Source organism: Cavia porcellus, unplaced genomic scaffold, assembly GCF_034190915.1.
Source record: "Cavia porcellus strain 051 isolate PalLab524CR breed Dunkin Hartley unplaced genomic scaffold, mCavPor4.1 scaffold_24, whole genome shotgun sequence".
NCBI lineage: Eukaryota > Metazoa > Chordata > Mammalia > Rodentia > Caviidae > Cavia > Cavia porcellus.
The window spans coordinates 38091596-38111839 of record NW_026947507.1 but is presented as its reverse complement, the minus strand read 5'-3'; the positions used below and the strand labels follow the sequence as shown (position 1 = coordinate 38111839).

The 20244-nt window shown below is 44.6% G+C and overlaps 1 protein-coding gene across 5 annotated transcripts in view; it reads right to left on the bottom strand.

Moving 5' to 3' along the window:
• Dock5 (dedicator of cytokinesis 5) overlaps positions 1-20244 on the bottom strand; it is a 182665-nt gene that overhangs the window by 64478 nt on the left and 97943 nt on the right. For all 5 annotated transcript variants that reach the window (XM_013143478.3, XM_063234885.1, XM_063234887.1 and 2 more), the window contains 7 exons: positions 18794-18923; positions 15740-15812; positions 11732-11871; positions 9327-9452; positions 5638-5762; positions 4040-4138; positions 2455-2527 (listed from right to left, as the gene is read on the bottom strand). In XM_013143478.3, the coding sequence (XP_012998932.1) occupies positions 2455-2527; positions 4040-4138; positions 5638-5762; positions 9327-9452; positions 11732-11871; positions 15740-15812; positions 18794-18923 (766 nt within the window). The remainder of the gene's footprint in view (positions 1-2454; positions 2528-4039; positions 4139-5637; positions 5763-9326; positions 9453-11731; positions 11872-15739; positions 15813-18793; positions 18924-20244) is intronic.

The window sequence follows — 20244 nt, the reverse complement described above, 5'->3', positions numbered from 1 at the left end:
CCAACCCTCTTTCAACTTTTTTATTTTAAGTCAGGGACTCACTAAATTACCAAGGCTGGGCTCAAACTTGTGATCATCCTACCTCAGCTTCCCAGAGTGCTGGGATTACAGGTGTGCACCATGATACCCACTCTCCTGTTTATTTCTACAAGTCCTTCTGTCGCTACCAGGGGGAGTTTCTGAAAGCCAAATGCACCCCAGAAAACTTCCTGGCTTCAAACCCTTTAATGAGATTGCTCACTTCCTGCTGTTCTCACAGATGCTGTGGTATTTATTAGGCTTCAGGTTTATGCTGCTCCCTGAAGTCTCCACCACCTCACTCCTCCCCTGCACAGGGGTGCAACCTGTGGTAGCTGAGCAAGAACTTCTGGGCAGGGAGAAAGGGCATAAATCAGCCTCTGGGCCCACTGCCCCATCTAGACTTCTACAGCAGGGCACTTGTATCAGACACAGCCCCGGGGTCCCAAGACCCCATGCCACTTCACCAGTTTCTACAGCATTGTTACTTTACCTGCTTACACATTTTCCTGCTTATAGTGATCTGGGCTATTCCAGTGCTGGGGGGTTAGGGGCAAAGCTGTTATGAGCACAGGGTGTCTTCCCACCCTGCCCCCAAACCAAAATCAGAAACTAACTTTTAATAGTTCTTTTCTAACATTGTAAAAAAAAAAAAAAAAAAAAACAAAGAACCTGGGTCCTGACCATCTAAAATCATCTAGAATCAAAAGCACAGGGTCGGTCCAACCCCATCACTGGTTACCCTGTGGGCTTCTTGGTGCCTTGGGTTTTTTATATGCGAAGCTTGGGAGAAAGTTCAGCTCTAGCTTAAACTAAGTAGTAGCATATAAAGGGGGCACCAAGTAATGGTGGGCACAAACTAAGATTCAGGATTAAACTCTAGAGGTGAGAACGATCTCACGCTGCTGCTGGTGTGGACCATGAGGTTAGGATGCGAGAGCCACATCTGCACTGAACATGTGCAAACCCTTTTCCTTCTCGTTATTCCCTGCAGCATGACAATTATGTGCACAGCACTGTACTGTGTCATCATAAGTGATGTAGAGGTGACTTAAAGAACACAGAGGATGGCACAAGTTACAGGTAAGTTTCAGACTATTTTACCAGGACTTGAACATCCAGATTTGATTTATTTAATTTACTTATCTTGGTACCAGGCATTAAACTCATGACTTCATGCTTGCTAGGCAGGTGCTTGTGTCACTGAGCTAAATCTCCAGCAAACATTCAGATATTAGTACCCCCATGTAGTCCCAGAAGAAATTCAAGGATGTATGTACAACCATATGAAGTGACCAATACTAAACATTTTAGCCTACAAAAATGGTGATTTCATGAAGTTCAACATGATAGTACTATTGCTATTATTATTTGTGCTACTGGGAAGTGAACCCAGGGCTTCGCACTGAGCTACATCCCCAGCTCTTTTATTTATTTTGAGACAGGGTCTGGCTAAGTCACTAAGTGGTCCAGGCTGGGCTTGAATTTGTGATCCTTCTGCCTCAGCTTCCCACAGTGCTGGGATCACAGGGATGTGCTATCGACCTGCTATTATTGTTCTTTTCTTCTCACTTAAACCATGCTGAGCTTATTGTGGATCCCTGTATACACTTCTTTCCTGGGCCAGCTTCTGCTCACCCTCGAGGCTCAGCCAAGACACAGGAAACTCTATGCAGAAACATGCAGACTGGGTAAGGAGCCGCGCCACCAACTCCCTCACAGCTCTGCCTGTGTGGCACAAGTCACCCTTTTCTGGACACAAGCACCTACTTCCCTGTCCATCTTCCTAACCAGACCCCAGGGGCTCTGAGTAGCAGCATCCTCCTGGCTGTCAGACTCTGAGCTTCACTTGCAGCCTGGCACATGGACCTGTGCGGTCCAGTCATTTTGGACACAGGAGTTACGTTTCTGTACAGTGCTCGACGAAAGCACGACGCCTGCAGAAGTGTTGAGAGCAGCTCAAAACAATCTGTTTTCTACTCTTACTGCTTTAGAAAAGCCACTGCGTAAATTGAGCCTTAACATTTGAAAGAGTTCTTTCATGAGATAAGTGACAAGTGCCAGAAAGGAGAGATCAAGCCAGCAGTTTTCATGCTGCAGGCCATCTTGGCTGGACACACTATGACAGTCTAAGAGGAAATGTGGTTTCCTTCACCTCTTCACTGTGAACCCCTTTTTTTCACCATACAGCACCACTAGTGTCTTACAGAAGGTCAGCATTCAGAGAACACATCGGGGAAACGCCGGACACAGTCCCAACACAGACTATGGAAACCCAGCAAAATTGATGATCCTGATTTGCTTTGTGCCAATAAATTCTCAGATAAAGTTGCCAACATTCTAGTTTCCAAGTACCAAACTAGAGCACAAAAGTATTGTCAAGCACAAAAAATATTCTTGAAAATAGAACTATGTCACCATCTTACTAATACTTACATTCCTGCGATGACCTGTGACGGAAGGTAAACCGTATGTGGCAGCGTGCGACGTCCTCTATTGCAATGAACACCTGCGAGAGGGAAGGAGTTGACAGCTTCGACACCCAGGACCTTGCAGTCAAAGCTCATGGTACAGAACCAGGTGCAAGGTAATGAATTTATTTATTCCAACACAACAATAGGACATTTCCATTCATGTATATATTGTCCAGTCATCAAATCACGGTAACTTTTTTTCCATTTTAAACATTTTTCTTTATTAGTATATGTTTCTAGTACATACACAATTATATCCATCTAAGAAGGAGGAGTGAATATGTGGAAAATAGTTAAATAAATTATGGCACGATTATAAAATGGAACATGCACATAATGTATTATTCTTTCTTTATGCTGAGTATATTCAAAATCCCTGCTCCCAGATATTTTGAGATATACAACAATAATTAGTTTTGCTTTTAATATCTTACTATAGCACAAATACAGAGTGAGCCTGCTATAAGGTTTCATTAACAGGAGATTAAGTTGTATTTAAGATAAAACCATCTCAGCTCAGCCTGGTGTTTATCATAAATTCAAAGCACTGTAGATATTATAAATTTCTAATGTTTCCTATTATAGACAGTAAATACCTCAGAGGGAAAAAAGCATACTTTGAGATCTATGTAGCACCTTTCAGATTGCAAGATGTATATGATATGGTAACAATCAGAGTCTAGTTCAGAGAAAAAAAAAGATAAAGGGAGGCTCCAGGTTAGACACACAGAGGGAAACAGCCACAGGCAAGAGAAGGAGCAGCAAATGTGTGAGAAATTGTTCAGTAAACTATGGCCCGATTATATAATGGGACATTATGCAAGTATGTGACATTATGTGAGTATCTAAACACATTATCTCTGAAGAACTTACAGTGTCTGAGACCAAACTGTGAGCTGTAAGACTGTTGAAATACTAGTGGGTTTGTGGGTGAGACTTGACTTTGGTTTTTTGTGAAGAGGTCCCATGACTTTGGCAATCAGAGAATGGGGCACAACCTCGGGTTCAGAAGAGCCTCCAGTTCAGGAGCTGACACAGGGGAGGCTCTAGGATCTTGGGTGTCTCGCCTTTGAAACTCGGTCAGAGTCAGAAAGAGGGGTCAACAACCTTTGTTCCTTAGTTGCATGCGGGGCCACATGGGCCCAAGGGATGTGCTTGATCTGAGAAACCCTTCAGAATCTGTAAAACACTTTTAAACTAAAAAGAAGCCCAGACGACTCGGGTAGAGGCCAAGAAAAAAGCACAGTAGGCAACTGTGGAGAGTGAAATGTCCTTTGGTTTGGTTTTGCATCACTGTGGTAGGTTACTTCCTCATTCCAGCTGTTACATTTCTCTGTTCAGATTTCTGTCCATTCTTGAATAAGAATACCAGTGAAGAGTGCTGTGTTTATGAAGGACGGGTGCTCTGAGACAGAATTACAACTACCGATTCATTCAGCTCACCTAGAACTTTGAGGGTAAGACCAGAATGACAGGGGAGTAAAACGGAGACAGGCATATAAGTGAGGTCCAACAGGTGGCAGCAGTGACAGGCAGCGAATGCTTACCTTGACAGTCTCATACCAGCAGGGCTGCTTGACTTGGTAGTAGACTACTGATTTGTATTCTGACAGGCCCTCGTATCCAGCGCCAGGATGAATCGCTTTCTTTGGATGAAAAGAAAAAAGTTGGGAGAGGATACCACCACCTTGGAAAGTAAGCGCATATTTCACTCACTGTGCATGAGACCCCGACATGTTGAGCCACATCTTACGCCAGCATCAATGAGCTAGTGGATTTTAGGGGCTGGAAAGCAGAGCGAGACTGAATTTCTACCACTCTTTTTACAGGGTTTGCTGGTAGCAGCGAAAGACCCAGCACTACCCAAATGTTCTTCTGTCCTGTGACTTTTAGTCTACTGTTCTCAAGCACACATTCTTTCTCCTTTGTCCTACCTCTTTCCCTCCCTCTCTTTCCTCCCTTTGTGGTGCTGGGGATTGAACCCAGGGCCTTCACACTGCAACACACCCCATGCTTTTTTTTTTGGAGAGAGTTTTGCTGACAGTTTTTTTTTTTTTTTTTTTTTTTTTTTTGGTAGAGACAAGATGCCCGGGCTGGGCTTGTATTTGCGATCCTCCTACCTCAGGCTCACAGTATGGGGATTACAGGCTGGCAACACCACACCTGCCTGTGTGCTGCTTTAAGACCTGGTGGAATGGCTCAGCGTGTTAACTGAAACTTGGAACTGCACTTTTTCCAAGCAACGAATCACCTTGTGCAGGAGGGCAAGGACTCGATGGAGGTGCTCCCAAGCTGGTTAGCAAAGTTAGGAAACGAAACTTAGGAGCGGATATGTTGCTAGGACTCATGGGGCTCAAAGGCTCTATCCAAAACTGAGTATCTGCTTTCTTCAAAGACAGGAACATTGTGGAGAAGAGCACCTTCACAAAAGGACACTCAGTGAGTTCTGTGACCCAAGCGTCTGCCCCTTGGATTGCACAGCTGTAGTTCCGACTCATCCCTGGGACACAGGTGTCGGCGGAAGGGGCGATGGTCTCCAGTGACCACCTACCTCCCCTCTTCTTTAATGGCAGAGTCAAGGCCTCCCAGGCTTGCCCACATGTTCTATCTGTATAGACAGAAAGCTGCCAGAGATGGAGCGCACTGCACTGAGCGTCATACCAGCTCTTCCGCTAACTGCTGAGTTTTCCAGACAAAAGTTCACTATTTATGGCTGCAGATTTCTGAAGATTAAGCACAGAGCAGTGGAGAGTTGACCTCTGCCCCAGGCGTCTCTGGGTTCCACCTGCCCACTGGAAAGTAAGGAGCCTTTCAAAATGGCAGGGTACCTATGCCACCCTGCTCCAGTACCAGAGGAAATGATGAAGCTAGAGAGTCACAAAAAGGACAAAGAACACTGCATCCAAGGCTTCTCCCTGATCCTCAGTGGCTGGGGCTATTTTTCAGCCCAAGAAGACTCTACATGGCTTCATTAGTAAAAATGGTCCTTGATGATCACAAATTTCCCAGGTTTTATACTGTTTCCTTGTGAACAACCAAAGGCACCCCAACACAGAGAACAATTAGTAAGGCTGGAAGTGTGTCATACCGCAAAGCAGCCATATCATACTGCGATGGCAGTGAGGTTCCCGGGGGTGCCACCTACCTCTAGGAGGTTGCCCTCCTCATCAAACACGGACATGGTCACCTCCACATTCTTGGGTGTCTTCTTTTTCCCTTTGTCAAACTCGCCGTGGATCAGGGTGACGTAGATGTCATTCCGAATGTCCCCTGCAATGGGGACATGCGTGAGTGTTGCTGAGAAAAGCGGCTGTGGACTTTCAGGATGCGATGCAATGCGGAAGGGAAATGAGAATCATCTATACAGTCAGCAAACGGGTTTCACCGACATCTTTGTAGGTGTGGTAAAAAAAAAAAAATTCAGTTCTTTTCAGTAGTAATTCTTTACTACTAAGTAATTACTATAATTATAATTATATATATAATTATATAATTATAATTATTAGCTAATAACTTTTCCAACAGTGCCTTGTAAATACACCTGTTAATAACGAAGACAATTTTTTTACTGCATGCTGAGCCAGATCCTGGCTAGCATCTTATGTATATTAATTGAATAGATTTTGAGTGAAATTTATTAAATGATAGGTTCATCTCACCAGATAGGTGCTATTTCTAAAAGGCTATAGTATATCATATATTTAATTCAGCTTTTTAAAATCAATGCCACAGTATTTTTTACTTTTTGTTAATCAGCAGAAAAAGTATTCTAATTAATTAATTAATACATGAACAACTCTCATAGAGAACAGAAGTTTAAGTGCTGTCGGGGTACCCAAAGGACTGGAATATGTGAAAAGCGTTTTGCGTTCCAAGTGAGAAGACTCAGTGTTAAACAATGACAGTACCAACTGCACTGTATGAGCTGTCTTTCTGTGTGAACAATAAAACAGTTACAGCACTGTGAGCAAACAGGGTTGCCTAATTTGAGCATTTGTCATTTTTATCCCTTCTCTTATGTGAAAAAAAAAAAAGATCCTGCCTACAGTTTTTGATGGAGGAAGAAAAACAGCTGTTTTACCGAAGTCCGGCTGAAATCTTCAGTGACATACTGTCAGTGGAGGAACTGACAGCTTATGTCAAAAGCCTTAAGTGACACCCAGTAATTCCAACGCTAATATGTACCAAACTGCAGGCATAAATGTTTCAATGTCCTCCCAAGAGTATGCTACCTAGTGATGCTTTAGTTTGTAACCTAAGTACATCCTGATACTCGCTCCACATCAAATCCTCTAATGACACTTCTCAGAAGGTAAAACCACTGTCAGACAATGCGTGATTGCATCAAAAACATAGACAATTAGCTGGCTGAATACATTCTGGCCTAATCAGATGATGCTGTAACATTCACTTAAAAGAATTAGTTGGGATCCAGGTCTGTGCCATGGATTGCGCTAAGTGCTGGGAAGACCATGGCAAGCCACGCCCCCGCCGAGCTCGGGGGGGGGGGGGGGGGGGGGACAGGCACGTCAGTCACATAATCACAGCTGCATGTCCAAGGAAGACACGAGGGCATCAGTGTCCACCGTGGCCATGGAGACAGAGAAGGTGTCGGCTGGAGAGGTCCTCCAGAGGGGAAACTGGTCAGGTTTCATTGTACGAGGAAAGCAAAGTGAGATGGCCAAGTGACTTTCAGCTTGCCGTTTGTGCAGATGAGTGCATAGGGGTGGCTTCCCCTGGGAGAAAATACAAGAGAGGAGCACCAGCTGTGCATGTACAGGAGGGTGAGGCATCCAAGAGGACACTGAGGAAGAATCAACCAATTATAGCACAGAGGAGATGGACCCGGGAAGGGGAAGGAACCATCTCCACTCAAGTTCTGACCTGAGGAGTAACTGGTCACACAGATTCGGAGCTCAAAGGGGTTTCAGTGGTGAAGATATGGTGTGAACAGTGGACAAAGGGAAGACACGGACGGGCAGAGTGAAGTCCATGTCAGGACGGCAAGGTGATAGTTGCCCACCAGCCAAGAAGAAAGACTTCATGGGAAACCAACAACCAGACATCCTGACTGTGTACTTCCAGAACTGAGAGAACGAATTCCTCCTGTTTCTTTTTATACTTCCTACTCTGATGTATTTTGTCACGGTGATCCTAGCAAATTCACACAGGACCCAAGGACCAGGTACTAGGGAAGTGGAAGAGGAGGAATGAGAGCAGAGGATTCCTAGTAGTGGCCTCAAGGGGAAGGAGACAAAGACAAGCACAGGCAAGAGGGCAGGGGGTGCTCTGAGGAAGGAGTCCCACTGTGCCAAACGCTGCTGAGAGTTCAGCGTTGATCAGGAGGCTCAAAGACACTGTCAAACTCAGTGACACTGAAACTGTGGGTGACCCTAGGAAAGGCTGGAAGGGACAGAAGGGGGGAAATTGAAGTCGGATGGAGATAATCGGGTCCAAGGCCCTGCCAGTTAAGATGAGGGTGCAGAGGCAGAGTGCCTGAGCTGGCCAGGGAGCTGGGAGAGCAAAGCTAGAAAGTAACAGAGCTCGTGCAAATGGGGACAGCAAGCAAGGCGCTCGGGTTGAAGGAGCTTTGTCTGCACTTGCGTTTTTCAGATCTGGAATCATCCCAGACCCACCTGGAGCACTGAGATTTGGGCTCTGGAAATCTGGGTGTCTGCATCACCAAGTTTCCCAAGTGTTCGAAATCCCTGACCAGGGAGACCGGCGTTGCGAGGCTGCTGAGAACAATTTCAAAGCCCATTGCTGCCTGGTGAACCAATCCTATTGATACAAGCACTGTAACATTTTCTTTTTCATGCCAAATTTCAAAAATAAACTCATTTTGTCCAAGCAATAAACTTCTACTCTTTCAAATTTCTTTCTTTCCTAGCAATAAAGATGCTTTCATTAGGGACTATTACCTGTCTTTGTTTAAACAACAAAAACACAAAACATTTTCCCAGAACGTTAATGGGTATACAGCATAGTAAAATCACTCTGGAATGGATGCACTAATTGGTGAACAGCTGCCTGCTCTTATGAGAAGAGGTGATCATCCCACCTTCATAACTTCCACTCATTCATTCCACCGATATGCATGCAACGATGATCATATGCAGACAACGTACGCTGCAACAAATCGCTTCTGTCCATTAATTTCCAGGAAGAAGACTAAGTTCTTGAATGACTCAGAAAGAACTAAAATGTTTATGTAGTAGATAACAAGTTGGTTCTCTAGGATTTTTTTTTCACATGATACGATTGGTCTTCTAGAAATTTTATTACTATGTATGACTACCAATGACCACTGACATTTAAGACCACGATGAAGATCACTCATGGCATCAAAGGACAGAAGTCAGCCTGTGTAGACAGATCACCAATATGTGGTGGCAAAAAGGGGAAATTAAAGCAAAAATGTGCAAGTTGTTACCTTCTTGTCACGGAATGAGGAATATCAGTGCAAAGAAGGAGCTCAAGAGTGTGAAAGAGGGTTCCCTGGGACCGAGCCCAATGAGGAAAGAAAGATACATACAAATCAAGCATGTGAGCCTCCTGCATCAGGAACCCCAAGTAGTTACTTGCTCCCAGAAGACTAGGGAAGGATTTGCAGGGAACAGAAACGGAAGGAGGGTAAGTAGACAGTGCCAAGTTACATTTCACAGGGTTTTCCTGGCTTTGCCCACTAGGCAGATCTGGCATTCCGAATCCATCACTGTCGTGATGCCACTGAATGGAAATGACTGAGTCTCATGGACTCAAATGGCAATCTGTCCTATCGGGGAACTCGTACATGGAAGGGGAACAGAACACAGGAGACACGGAAAGGCTTACCTGGGAGTATTATTTCAGGAAAGCCCATTTTGCGGGCTATGGCTGTTGATCTGTCAACCAAGTGTGAAAAATTCTTCTGAACTTGTGTGAGGTCACCAGGCAACAGCTTCAAGGACACCCAAAGCCCTTGAAGGAAAGAAAAGATAAGCTTTCGGGTCTCTGTATGATTTTACCAATCTCTGGCACACAGACATGAAGAAAACCATGAGTTGTGTAATATAAAACAGGTCCCTTATAGTAAAGATGCTGGGCGTGATGGTGCATTCCTGTAATCCCAGCACTTGGGAGGCTGAGGCAGGAGGATTGTTCCAAATTCAAGACCCTCCTTAGCTACAAAGTGAGCTCAAGATCAGCCTGAACTGCATAGTGAGACTATGAGACTCTGCCTCAAAGAAACAGAAAAAAAAAGTTCATAAAATCTGAGATAGGAAATTTATGATTCGTGTGTGTTTTTGTGTGTGTGCACGTGTGTAAACTCAACAGCACGATGAAAGTGAGTAATTCATCTTCAAACTGCTTATTAAAATGCGAGACCGCTTTGTGGTTCTTCTTTTCACCTTCAAACACATTAGTACAGATTTTTCAACACAAAGCAGGTAAGAGAACAAGAATGAGTTCTCCACCCCGGTGCCTGGCACCCACCAGGGAGACCTAGGATCCCCCAGCTTGGCAACATGGATGTCTTTGGTGTAAGTCTTTCTGCCACAGGACCCAGAAGTCCTACTTCCAGAATTTTCTTGGGGAGTTAACCTCCACATATGGGAACAGTTTCACTATAACAGTAATCATTATAGATGCATTTAAATAACAATGGTGACAATCAGCTCTTCCGGGTTTACCTCTACAGTGGACTGAATTTTCTTAAATCTATTCTGTAAAAATTACTAAAGGTCATTGTTTTGGACTAAGCTCTCATACTGTATCCCAAAAAACGAGGCTGAAAGTCAGAGCAGGGTCCACCATGTCAAAGTTCTCCATCATCAAAAGAAATTCACAAGCTATCTGACTTCCAGGCAACATATGGATTAGAGGTAATAGCTAAATTTTCTAAACTGCCAATTTCAAACAGAATACTTATTCTATTTTAAAGAAATGGTACCTGATTTTTTTTGTTTGTTTGTTTTTGGTCTGTTGGAGGCAGTCTCACTGTGCAGTTCAGGCTGACCTTGAGCTCATTTTGTAGCCCAGGCTGGTCTCAAATTTGCAAGGATCCTCCTGCCTCAGCCTGCCGAGAGCTGGTATTATAGATATGCACTGCCATACCTGGCTAAGAAATGGTGCCTGATTTTACAAGAGAAAATGAAGTTAAAACTAACAAATAAAAAAACCTTTTAAATACGGTTTTAATTTTCTTTTTGAGTAATTTAATCAATAAAATATTAATGGAACAGCAAAAAAATTAGTAAAGAACAGAAAAACATTTGAAAAGTGTTTGTCATGTTGTTCTACATCAAAAAGAAAATACTATTTTTTGTTGTTGTTTTCAGACAGGGTCTTGCTATGTAGTATAGGGTGGCCTAGAACTCACGGTCCTCCTGTCTCAGCCTCAGGTCCTGGGATCTTGGGAATGTGCTACCATGAGTGTCATTAAAAAACAAACAAAAAAAAGACATAGCAATCTATTTAGCATGAGTTTTGCTCTAAAAGTACATTGGTAGGTAACGACCTCCAAGACACCAAATCTGTTTAGTTATTTATTTATGGCCCACGCTATTTATTGTCCGCTGAGGATACTTGTGTATATACCAGAAACTAAATTTACTGAAAATAAAGCTTTATCGGATTGCTGATCTTTCAGAAAGGAGGGTAGTTGGAAAAAAAAAAAAAAAGTAGACCAATGTTTAACTTTATCCAAATATGGTCACTATCTTGGTATTCAAAGTTTAAAATTTTGATGATTTTCATTGTTTTTGGTGTTTACCACAAGTTTACAAAAGCAGAGCTTTTCTCCAAGTTAAACATCTGACAGCAGAATATTCAATGGCAGCGCTGGAAGGAACTACCAGGCTCTGTAGGCAGCCCATTTCCTTCCCAAGGCACATTCCACGGACAGGATTATGGTCTCCCTCCTCTGAGGTTTGAGAAGTGTCATGGCATCAACTTACTCACAGGTGGAACACACCTACTCCTGAATCTCTTTTTCCTTTGTGCATTTACTTAGAGCCAACACTGGGAGAGTTCCACAGCACTCCCAAATCCAAGTGTGATGCAGCCCTTTCCTGTTGGGTGGGTTCCCCATTCCCCTCTTCAGGGGTTCTGCAGTATCTAGCTCTAGTGGGTGGTCCCCAGCACAGGGCGTTTTATATCAGGGAGGGACAGCACAGGGCAGGAGTCCAAGACCAGGACTCCCAGTGTCCCCTCCCTCCTGGCCAGAGGCCCTTCCCAGGCTCTGACAGCCTCTGTACCTTGTCCTTTGTGATTCACTTCCTTGGTTGCTATCACTTTATTCAGGACTGAAGTGAGTGGCTCATTTTCTCCAATCACATTGGAAGTTATCAGGGGCGACATGAGTTGTCTCTGCCGGATATAGGTCTCCATTGCAATTCTGGGAAAGACAGAAAGAGACGTGAGAAGTGTGTGCCATGGGTGTGTGTGTGTGCACATGTGTCCATGCATGTGTGTACGTGCCTGTGCATGTGTGTCTGTGTCTCTGCAGCACAGCTGCAGGTGGTAGTGGCCTTCAGGAAATAATAATGAAATGTAAACACCATATCTTATCCAAAGGTGCCTTCTATTGTTATGGACAGATTACAGGGGTCCACGGTTTTAGACCTGCACTGGGCTCCTACAAATAAGGCTAAAAATCAACATGGAATCACTCCCGCTAAAAGTCTGTGCTGTGGAAGGCAGAAACTAAGTTAACTCTGACCTTCCAAGAAATCAGGATAAAAAGATTAACAGCCACACTTCAAACAGGTCAGTTTCAATGGGCTATCCTGATAATGAAGTTCCCCCACCGCAATCCTTTTTCCTGAACAGGTAACCAATGAATAGATTATTTTCCATTGTTTGTATCCCAGTCCCTGTCCTGCAGTAAAGTAGCTTTGAAATGACTAATCCATTGTTCCTTTTGGTTAGTTGTTTTTGCCCTCTCTATACAACCAAACTCTTCTGTTGGGACTTTCATTCTTTTGTTGTTGTTTTGAGACAGGGTCTCCATCTATAATCTAGGCTGGACTTGAACTCTCTATGCAACCCAGGCTAGTTACAAACTTGTGATCTACCTGCCTCAGCTACCTAAGTGCTGGAATTATAGGAATAAGCCACCACACCTGGCTGACTAACACTATTTTATGGAGCACAGGTTTGGCCGATCATAGAGCAGAAAATAAAGCCAATTAAGATCTTTAAATCTTCAGTGGGGCCCTGTGACACACACCTGTAACCCTAGCTACTAAACAGGCTCATGCACGAGGGTTAGAAGTTCAAGGCCAGCCTGGACAGCTTAGTGAGAGACTGTCTCAAAACAAAGCACGAGGCTGAGGTTGTGACTCAGTGGTAGAAGAGCACACACAAGGCCTTGGGTTCAATCTCCAGTATAGCAAACAAAACAAAAAACAAACTGTTGTAATTCTGTCCTTACCACTAATCATATTTCCTTTTCATCTTTGCACTGACTGCCTGTCTTAAGCACTGAATACATCTTGGAAGTGACTCGAGACAAATAAGAAAAAGCAAACCCAAGAGCAACTAAAACCGAAGGCTGTGAATAACAGAGTCCGAGCCAACGCTCAAAGCTCTTCTCTGATGGCCCCTGGGATGGAACTGAAGGAGGCAGCAGAAAGGCAGATGTGGCTGTGCTCTGCAGCAGGCTCCCTTGGGCCTCAGCTTCCTAGCCTGTCTGACCACAGACTTGGATTGTCCCGAGGCCACCATCCACCCTCACCATCAGCACACAGGTACAGCCTGCATGCAAGCCCTGGGATGTGTTCCTAGATCCACACTTAAGATCACAATGGAGGGAGGCCCAGCTGACAAGTTCCGCTTTGGACCCTGAAGATGAAAATGTACCACCACATGTGACTGGGAACTGGACTGCTACGACCTGACGTGTTGCTTCCCAACATAACTCTCAGTAAAGGGACCAGTGATATAGACACACTTCCTTCCGGTATGGAACACTATCAAAGATCATGAAAGCCCTCACTATAAATCTTAGAAGTCAAGCACCAGAGGTTTGCAACTGGCAAGGCAAATCTGGTGGCTGCCAGCTGCAAAGCAAGTGGTAATCAAATTACGGCTGGATTCCCTGGGGCCTCCAAGCATGTATCGCTCTACAGTGGAGATGATCTCAGGGCTGGCTTCTGCCACACAGCTGCTGATTCAAAAATCAAGCGAGCAGGGAGACATATGACCAGAGGGAGAGCCCACCGGCAAGGTGAAAACGGATACAGTCACAGTTCAAGCCACTTTCTATTCATGAATGCTGCTCCTAAATGGAGATACACGGGTGGAATAATATTTAAAATATATATAACACATACAACAAGATTGTATGTGCACTCATGAATATGAATATTATGTATTTACATTTATTCAGTGTATTTTATTTACTTAATAAATTTAACGGATCAATGTAACATTAATACTGTGTTAAATGTAATCCATGCATTTAATACACTTACATGTATTTAAGTATTATATAATGCACAATACTGTTGTGTACAACATTGTAACATCTTAGTCACTAATACACTGCATGTATTTGATGGTCTCAGAGAAGTCTGTAGACTCTGGTCATTTTTGTGTCAGTCCACTCTGTGATGCTGCCACAATGACAAAGCTGCCTAAGGATACGTTTCTCAGAAACATATCCCATCAGTAAGCGATACAACGTGTGTGTGTGTGTGTGTGTGTGTGTGTGTGTGTGTGTGTGTGTGCGCGCGCGCACAGTGAGCCCTAAGATGTGTGAAATACTGAACTTGTCCTGGAAGGTAGGCATTTAGGTTATAGACATCAAAAAAGAGTATGCTTTTAAAGGAATTAACAGACTGCCTCAGGTTGATGTGGGATAAATTGCCCAGCATGAGCTATCTGTAGCATGACAGAACAGTTCAAAAGTGCCAGATTGAAAATGGAAAGATCAGGATTTTTATGTTTTAAACAATATAAACTATAATATACATTTATTGTGGAACACCAAAAGAAGCGATGGAACCACAAATAGTTAAACCCAGAGAAATAATCGCTATTAATTATGGCGTACATAATCTTAAGATCTGAATGCACTGTAACAATTTATACACCTAGAAGCAAGACGTATTTCCAAACACCTGCCCAAGCCCTGGATAGCTTGTAGAATTTAAAAACTTGGTCAAGTCTAAACTTTGTTTTAATCTACATTTCACTGAACTTCAATGCATTTATAGTGTGTGTGTGTGTGTGTGTGTGTGTGTGTGTGTGTGTGTGTGTGAGAAATGCTTAGGTTATTTTCTCCAAAGATAATACATTTGCATGATTTATTTTTCTCTGTTTGCATGATTTATTTTTCTCTATTAGGGGGCAGCCGTCATTTGTAAAAATGATATATTAACTGGAATATCCTTGGGCTAGTTTCTGGAAGTGTTTGTTCTATTGATTTGTGGCAGTAGCTGCCAGGTAGCAGAGACAACACCTCCAAGGGGACTATGGGCCCTGGTGGGGTCATTTCCTCCCTGAGGGGAACACTGTTTGTGGACAGGGTGAGGCGTCTGAATGCACAGGGGTCACAAGCTCCCACCTGTACTTCTCAGCTGCAGACGACTGAGATTTGCTCACTCTCAGCCCCAGCCCAGCTCCACAGCTCGGTATGAAGCCCTCATACTGAGGGCTCTGCCTCAGCTCTGTGGGCGGCCCTTGCCAGTCCTCCCAGGCTGCCTTCCTCCTGTGCTCCCCAGTCCTTCCCTCTTCACCTCCCAACGCTTCCTACCCAAAAAAGGGCTGTGTGGACACAGTGTCATCAACATCATCAGGCGAGTGTCCTAGATGTAGACCTCAGACCCACTGGGTGACGTTTGCAGATTCCTTGGAGATTTGAGTCTATGACACAGTGTGAGAAGCCCTATGCTGCCTAGTGTGATTCCCGGTCTTCTGAGATACCCATCCCATAGGACGGGCTGCGGTTACACTTCACAGGATTCTCACACCTGCAAGGTACCTTTCTCTGGTTTTCAGGGCACACACACATCTTTTCCATTCCTTCAGTTATTTGTAGAGAATCAGGAAAAGCCCAGTTTACCTTTCCAAATTACAGCCCAAAATAAAAGACCTTGAGGAAAAAGTCTTTAGCCAACCTCCTCATTGAGAATCTTCGAGCAGAGGGGTTTTTTCTGTCCCCGAGAAAAGGGTTCCTAGTACCTGGCTCCAAGTTCACACACCATTTACACAGCTAGTCCTGGTCTCAAGTCACCTGGGACTCGTGCCTAAGTACTTACTGCTGAAAGGGAATGAAATGCTGCTTTTCTTCATCATCCACCTTCCCATGTATGATATCAGTAATATCCATCACTAGGAGAGAGATAAGCTGAATTAAAGAAAGTAATTGCTTCATGCCTCACTAAGTCGCTATAGAAAAGGACAGCATCAGCAAACCCAGGACACAAGAGGAAGAAAGATACCAAGCTAGGACACTTCTTTTATTCCTCTGCCAATGATTATTGCCCAACATAGCCAGCCCTGAAGCAGGTGCCTGGGAAGGGGCTTACATTTTCTCCCATCAATCCCACACACCACCCCTTTGAAGAATTCTGCAAGAATAAGTTGCTAAATTCTTCAGAAACTGGAGAACAATTATTTTTTAGGGAGCTTGCATTCAACCCAGGGAGAACTCATAATTTTGGCAGGACCATCAAGAGAATTAAAGACTCAGAGAGAAACTCAGAACTTGAAGAGGTCATGCATTTCTTTGATTGGACATGTTCTCACCTGGCTCCCACAGGAACCTGAGGAGCAGCATTACCAAATAAATCCACCCGTGATTTGCTCTTCCCCCATGAGGGTAATTAACAGGGCACTGTGCTAAGCCTGCTGTATGTAGTAAGATATTATTAGGTCTTCCTTAAAAGCTAAGGTGCAGGAAAATTAAGTACCTGGCTCTGAGTCATAAATTTAAGAGGGAAAGCCAGGGTAACTCCAGAGTCAAATCATGTAACCGCCTCACTTGACTGCCTAGAAAAATAGTAAGCAGGTCACTATCAAGCTCTTGGCAGGAAACAGGGCACCTGGAAAGGGCTGAGTCCTTGGTTAATAAATTAGGCTCACTGTAACACACACACACACTAACAATCTACCACTCAGATAACCTCTCCGGAGATTATAGGAAGAGCTGGGATGTAAGACAGTTCTCACACAGAAAATCCAGGAAGAAGGGAAGAAATGTGTTCTCCAAAATAACTCAAGACAGTACGGTGTGTAAGGCGTAAGAAACACTGTTGGTGCCAGGAAGGTGTGGGAAGCCAAGCATTCATGTCCCTCGTGCTGTTAGCCCTTAGTGGAAGCTTATATCCCCCAACCCCCCACAATACTGAGGCTGAGGGTATAGTTCAGCAGTAGAGCACTTGCTCAGCAGGGGTTAGGGCCTGGGTTCAATCCCCAATGCTGCAGAAACAAAGCCTACAAAATTGTACTGATCTCCATAAACAGGTGATGCATTTGCCCAGGCTGTCATCAGTGACTCCTGACTTCTGCTGATAAATTAGTCTCCTTAGTGTTCCATGTGTTCAATATGTTACACACCCTTGCATACATACACGTGTGCACACACAGACATACACCCCTTCCTTTCTGCTAAGCTGAAAATCAAAAACCCCAAGCTTAATTTTAAGTCTATCTTTCCCCTGCTCCCCTTTTTAAGTACTGGGGATCAAACCTAGAGTTTTCACATTTATCCTTTGTTATTTATTTTTAATGAGGGTCTTGCTAACTGAATTGCCCAGCCTGGGCCTAAAGTTAAGCTCCTCAGTGAGCTAGGCCATGCCTATCTTTTCTGGCCTATTTTGAATAACAATGTCATTGAATGTATTCTAAGTCTTTTTAGGGAACAATGCATACATTGCTTTACAGGTAGGCTAAACAGTCCTGGTCCACGGTGTCCTGCCTTCTCTGATCTTCCAGGCTGATTCTAAGTAGAGTAACGCTATTTCTCTCATCAGCCCTGGTGTGGCCCATGGGGGGCAGAGGGGAAAGACTCCAGAGCTGTGGGATGCTGACAGCTGCAGGAGGCATGTCATTGTTTTTAAGTGGTAAACCGCTTTCCAGAGAAGCTGAGTGGCAGACAGTTTGCCTGGCATGGTTCATTGCCCCTGACCACCATCACCATCACCACCACCACCAGTACACAGACACAGGCAGCAGGGACTGCATAGCCAGTTCTGAGGCTCTGCACACACAGTGCCGGTGGGGATGGGAGACCAACAGGAAGACAGACAATCCAAGAGAAGAACTGGCAGCCTGGGCAGTAAATGCTGTACGCCTGACTTGGCCTGTGTCAATGGGAAACCCTCTTCCCATCTCTGGGCTCTCTTTTTCTCTCTCGACTGCTATGGAGTCCAGGCTGGTCCTTCACTGAGTGGCCAGGTTTAGTTCAAATGTGCAATCTTCCCACCTCAGCCTCCTTTGTGGTGGCATTACAGGTGTGTGTCACCATGACAGGCTCATCCTAAGCATTCCTAAGTGTCTAGCTCAGGGGCACAAAGCACATTTCCCCTGGTGTACACCATCACCAGAGCCACCAGCAGAACCTTTCGTCTTCCCAAACTGAAAATCTCCACCTAATCAACACTGTCCCCCCTGCAGACCCTGGCGGTCCCTACTCTACTTCCTGTCTCTAGGACTGAGATTTCCCCTCAGAAGACCATGTAAGTGAACTCATATGGGATCTGCTTTCTTGTGTCTCTGGCTTTTACTTGGCATCACGATCTACAGACACACCGGGCTGTGCCCTGGGTGAAAATTCCCTTCCTTTGCAGGTGAACGATATTTCCTTCCAGGGATAATTCACTGTACTTTCTTAATCCTCTCACCCACTAACATGCACTGAGGTTGCTTCCACCTTTTGGCTTTTGGGAATAATGCGTCTATGAACAATACTGTATGAGGTTGTCCTTGATATAGCTTTCAATTCCTTTGGAAAAAGGCCCTCAAGCGGGATGGGTAGCTCATACTATTGACCAACCGACCAACCAACCTGCCTTCCTTCCGCCTATCTCTGTCATCCTCTATGCCTCTCTCTCTCTTTTTTTTTTCTCCATTACTAGAGATTAAATCCAGGGCCTTTGTACTGAGCTATGTCCCTATCCCTACTTATTTTGAGAAAAGGTCTGGCTGAGATTCCAACTGGATTCAGACTTGCCACCCTCCTGCCTCAGCTTCCTAGTGTGCTGGGATTATCGGCACGCACCATCAAGCCTGGCTGCACCATGTTATCCCAAGTGCTGCCTTCTGCTGTGTGCGATATTTGCACCATGCACACTGGTGTCTGGGCCTCTCACCTGCTACCCCGAAAGGTCTCCGGAGCCCACAGGTGTGCTTTCTGCCCTCCTTCAGTTCCATGCGGCCCACACGCACAATCTGGCACACGAGGCTGATGCGGGGCCGGATGAGGTCTGTGCTGCTGAGGTCCTGCAGCATGGAAAGAGAAGCCAGGAGAGATCACTTGTATCATCCGTGACTATTTCTCTTTTCATTCCATAGCAGTGACTGGTTCCGAGCACAGTTCTCAATGCTGAGACCTTGGAGAAGCTCCTTTCTTTCCCCCTTCCCATCCCCAAGCCATCATGGCATCAGAGAAAACCATTCCCCATTTATACAAAAGCACTTTTCTTATTCCCCAGTTCCTACTTCAAAACTCTATAATGGATTAGAGCCAATCGGAAGTGTCTGGCTTCACTCAGGTGAAGTAGGGTGATTAAAAATCAGGACAGCTGCAGCTGTCACTTTACATCCTCCCAGGATGTAACTCAGGATAGTGGCCTTTCAGTGCCAGATGCATGCAAAGATGTGTGACAGTGACATTCACGGGGTCTCCACACAGGCCTGTGACATTTCATTTCATCTCCAAAGCAGTACTGGGAGGCTAACGGGATGCAGGCCAGGCCGAGCACTTGCTTTCCAGTGGCTGGGGGAGGAGGAGGGCACAGGATGAAGCTTTCTGCTTTGGCATACAAAGCTGAGGTCTGCAAGGCTGGCAGGCCCAGCAGGGAGCTCACACATCTTATTCACTTAACATCACAGCTAATTTCATTGCAGCTGGAAATCTCCTTATGAAATCTGCTCAGTCTCCTTTACTAAATCAAGAACTACTTTTCAAATAATTATTCCAAATCTATTGCCTGCAATTAAGTTAAATCAGGTCACCAACGCAGGAGTATCCACCAATAACAACATCCGCCCCACATCTCTGCTGAGAGTTCTGCAGGGTCTCCATTCATAGAAGAAACACAGGCTCCAGGTGGCTGGTTAAGAAAACGGTGGCATATTAAATAATACACAATCATGGATGAATGAAGTTTCTTAAGAGTAAAGAAATGGCTACCACATTTTACTTAATGGAAAAAGCCAGACATGACATTTACATAGTAAGTGGTCCTAACTGGTATGCAATTGTGGGGCAGGAGGAAGACCAGGAAAATGATGTTAACTAGAAGACGGACCAAAAACTAAATAATGCAGTACCCATTTTTCCCTGTTTGTATTTTGAGACAGGATTTTGCTCTGCAGCACAGGCCATCCTTGCACTTACCGTGTAGCCCAGGCGGCCTCCAACTCACAATCTTCCTGCTGCAGCCAAATCACATACCTGCATGCCCAACTAGCCACCATTTTCTGTACATTGTAAAAAGTGTGTCACAGAGATAGAAAAATGCCTTATTGACTTCAGGAAAGGAAAAAAAAAAAACCCCCCACGTATCTTAGAGCTAAGGAAACACTAGGGAGGCTTCAG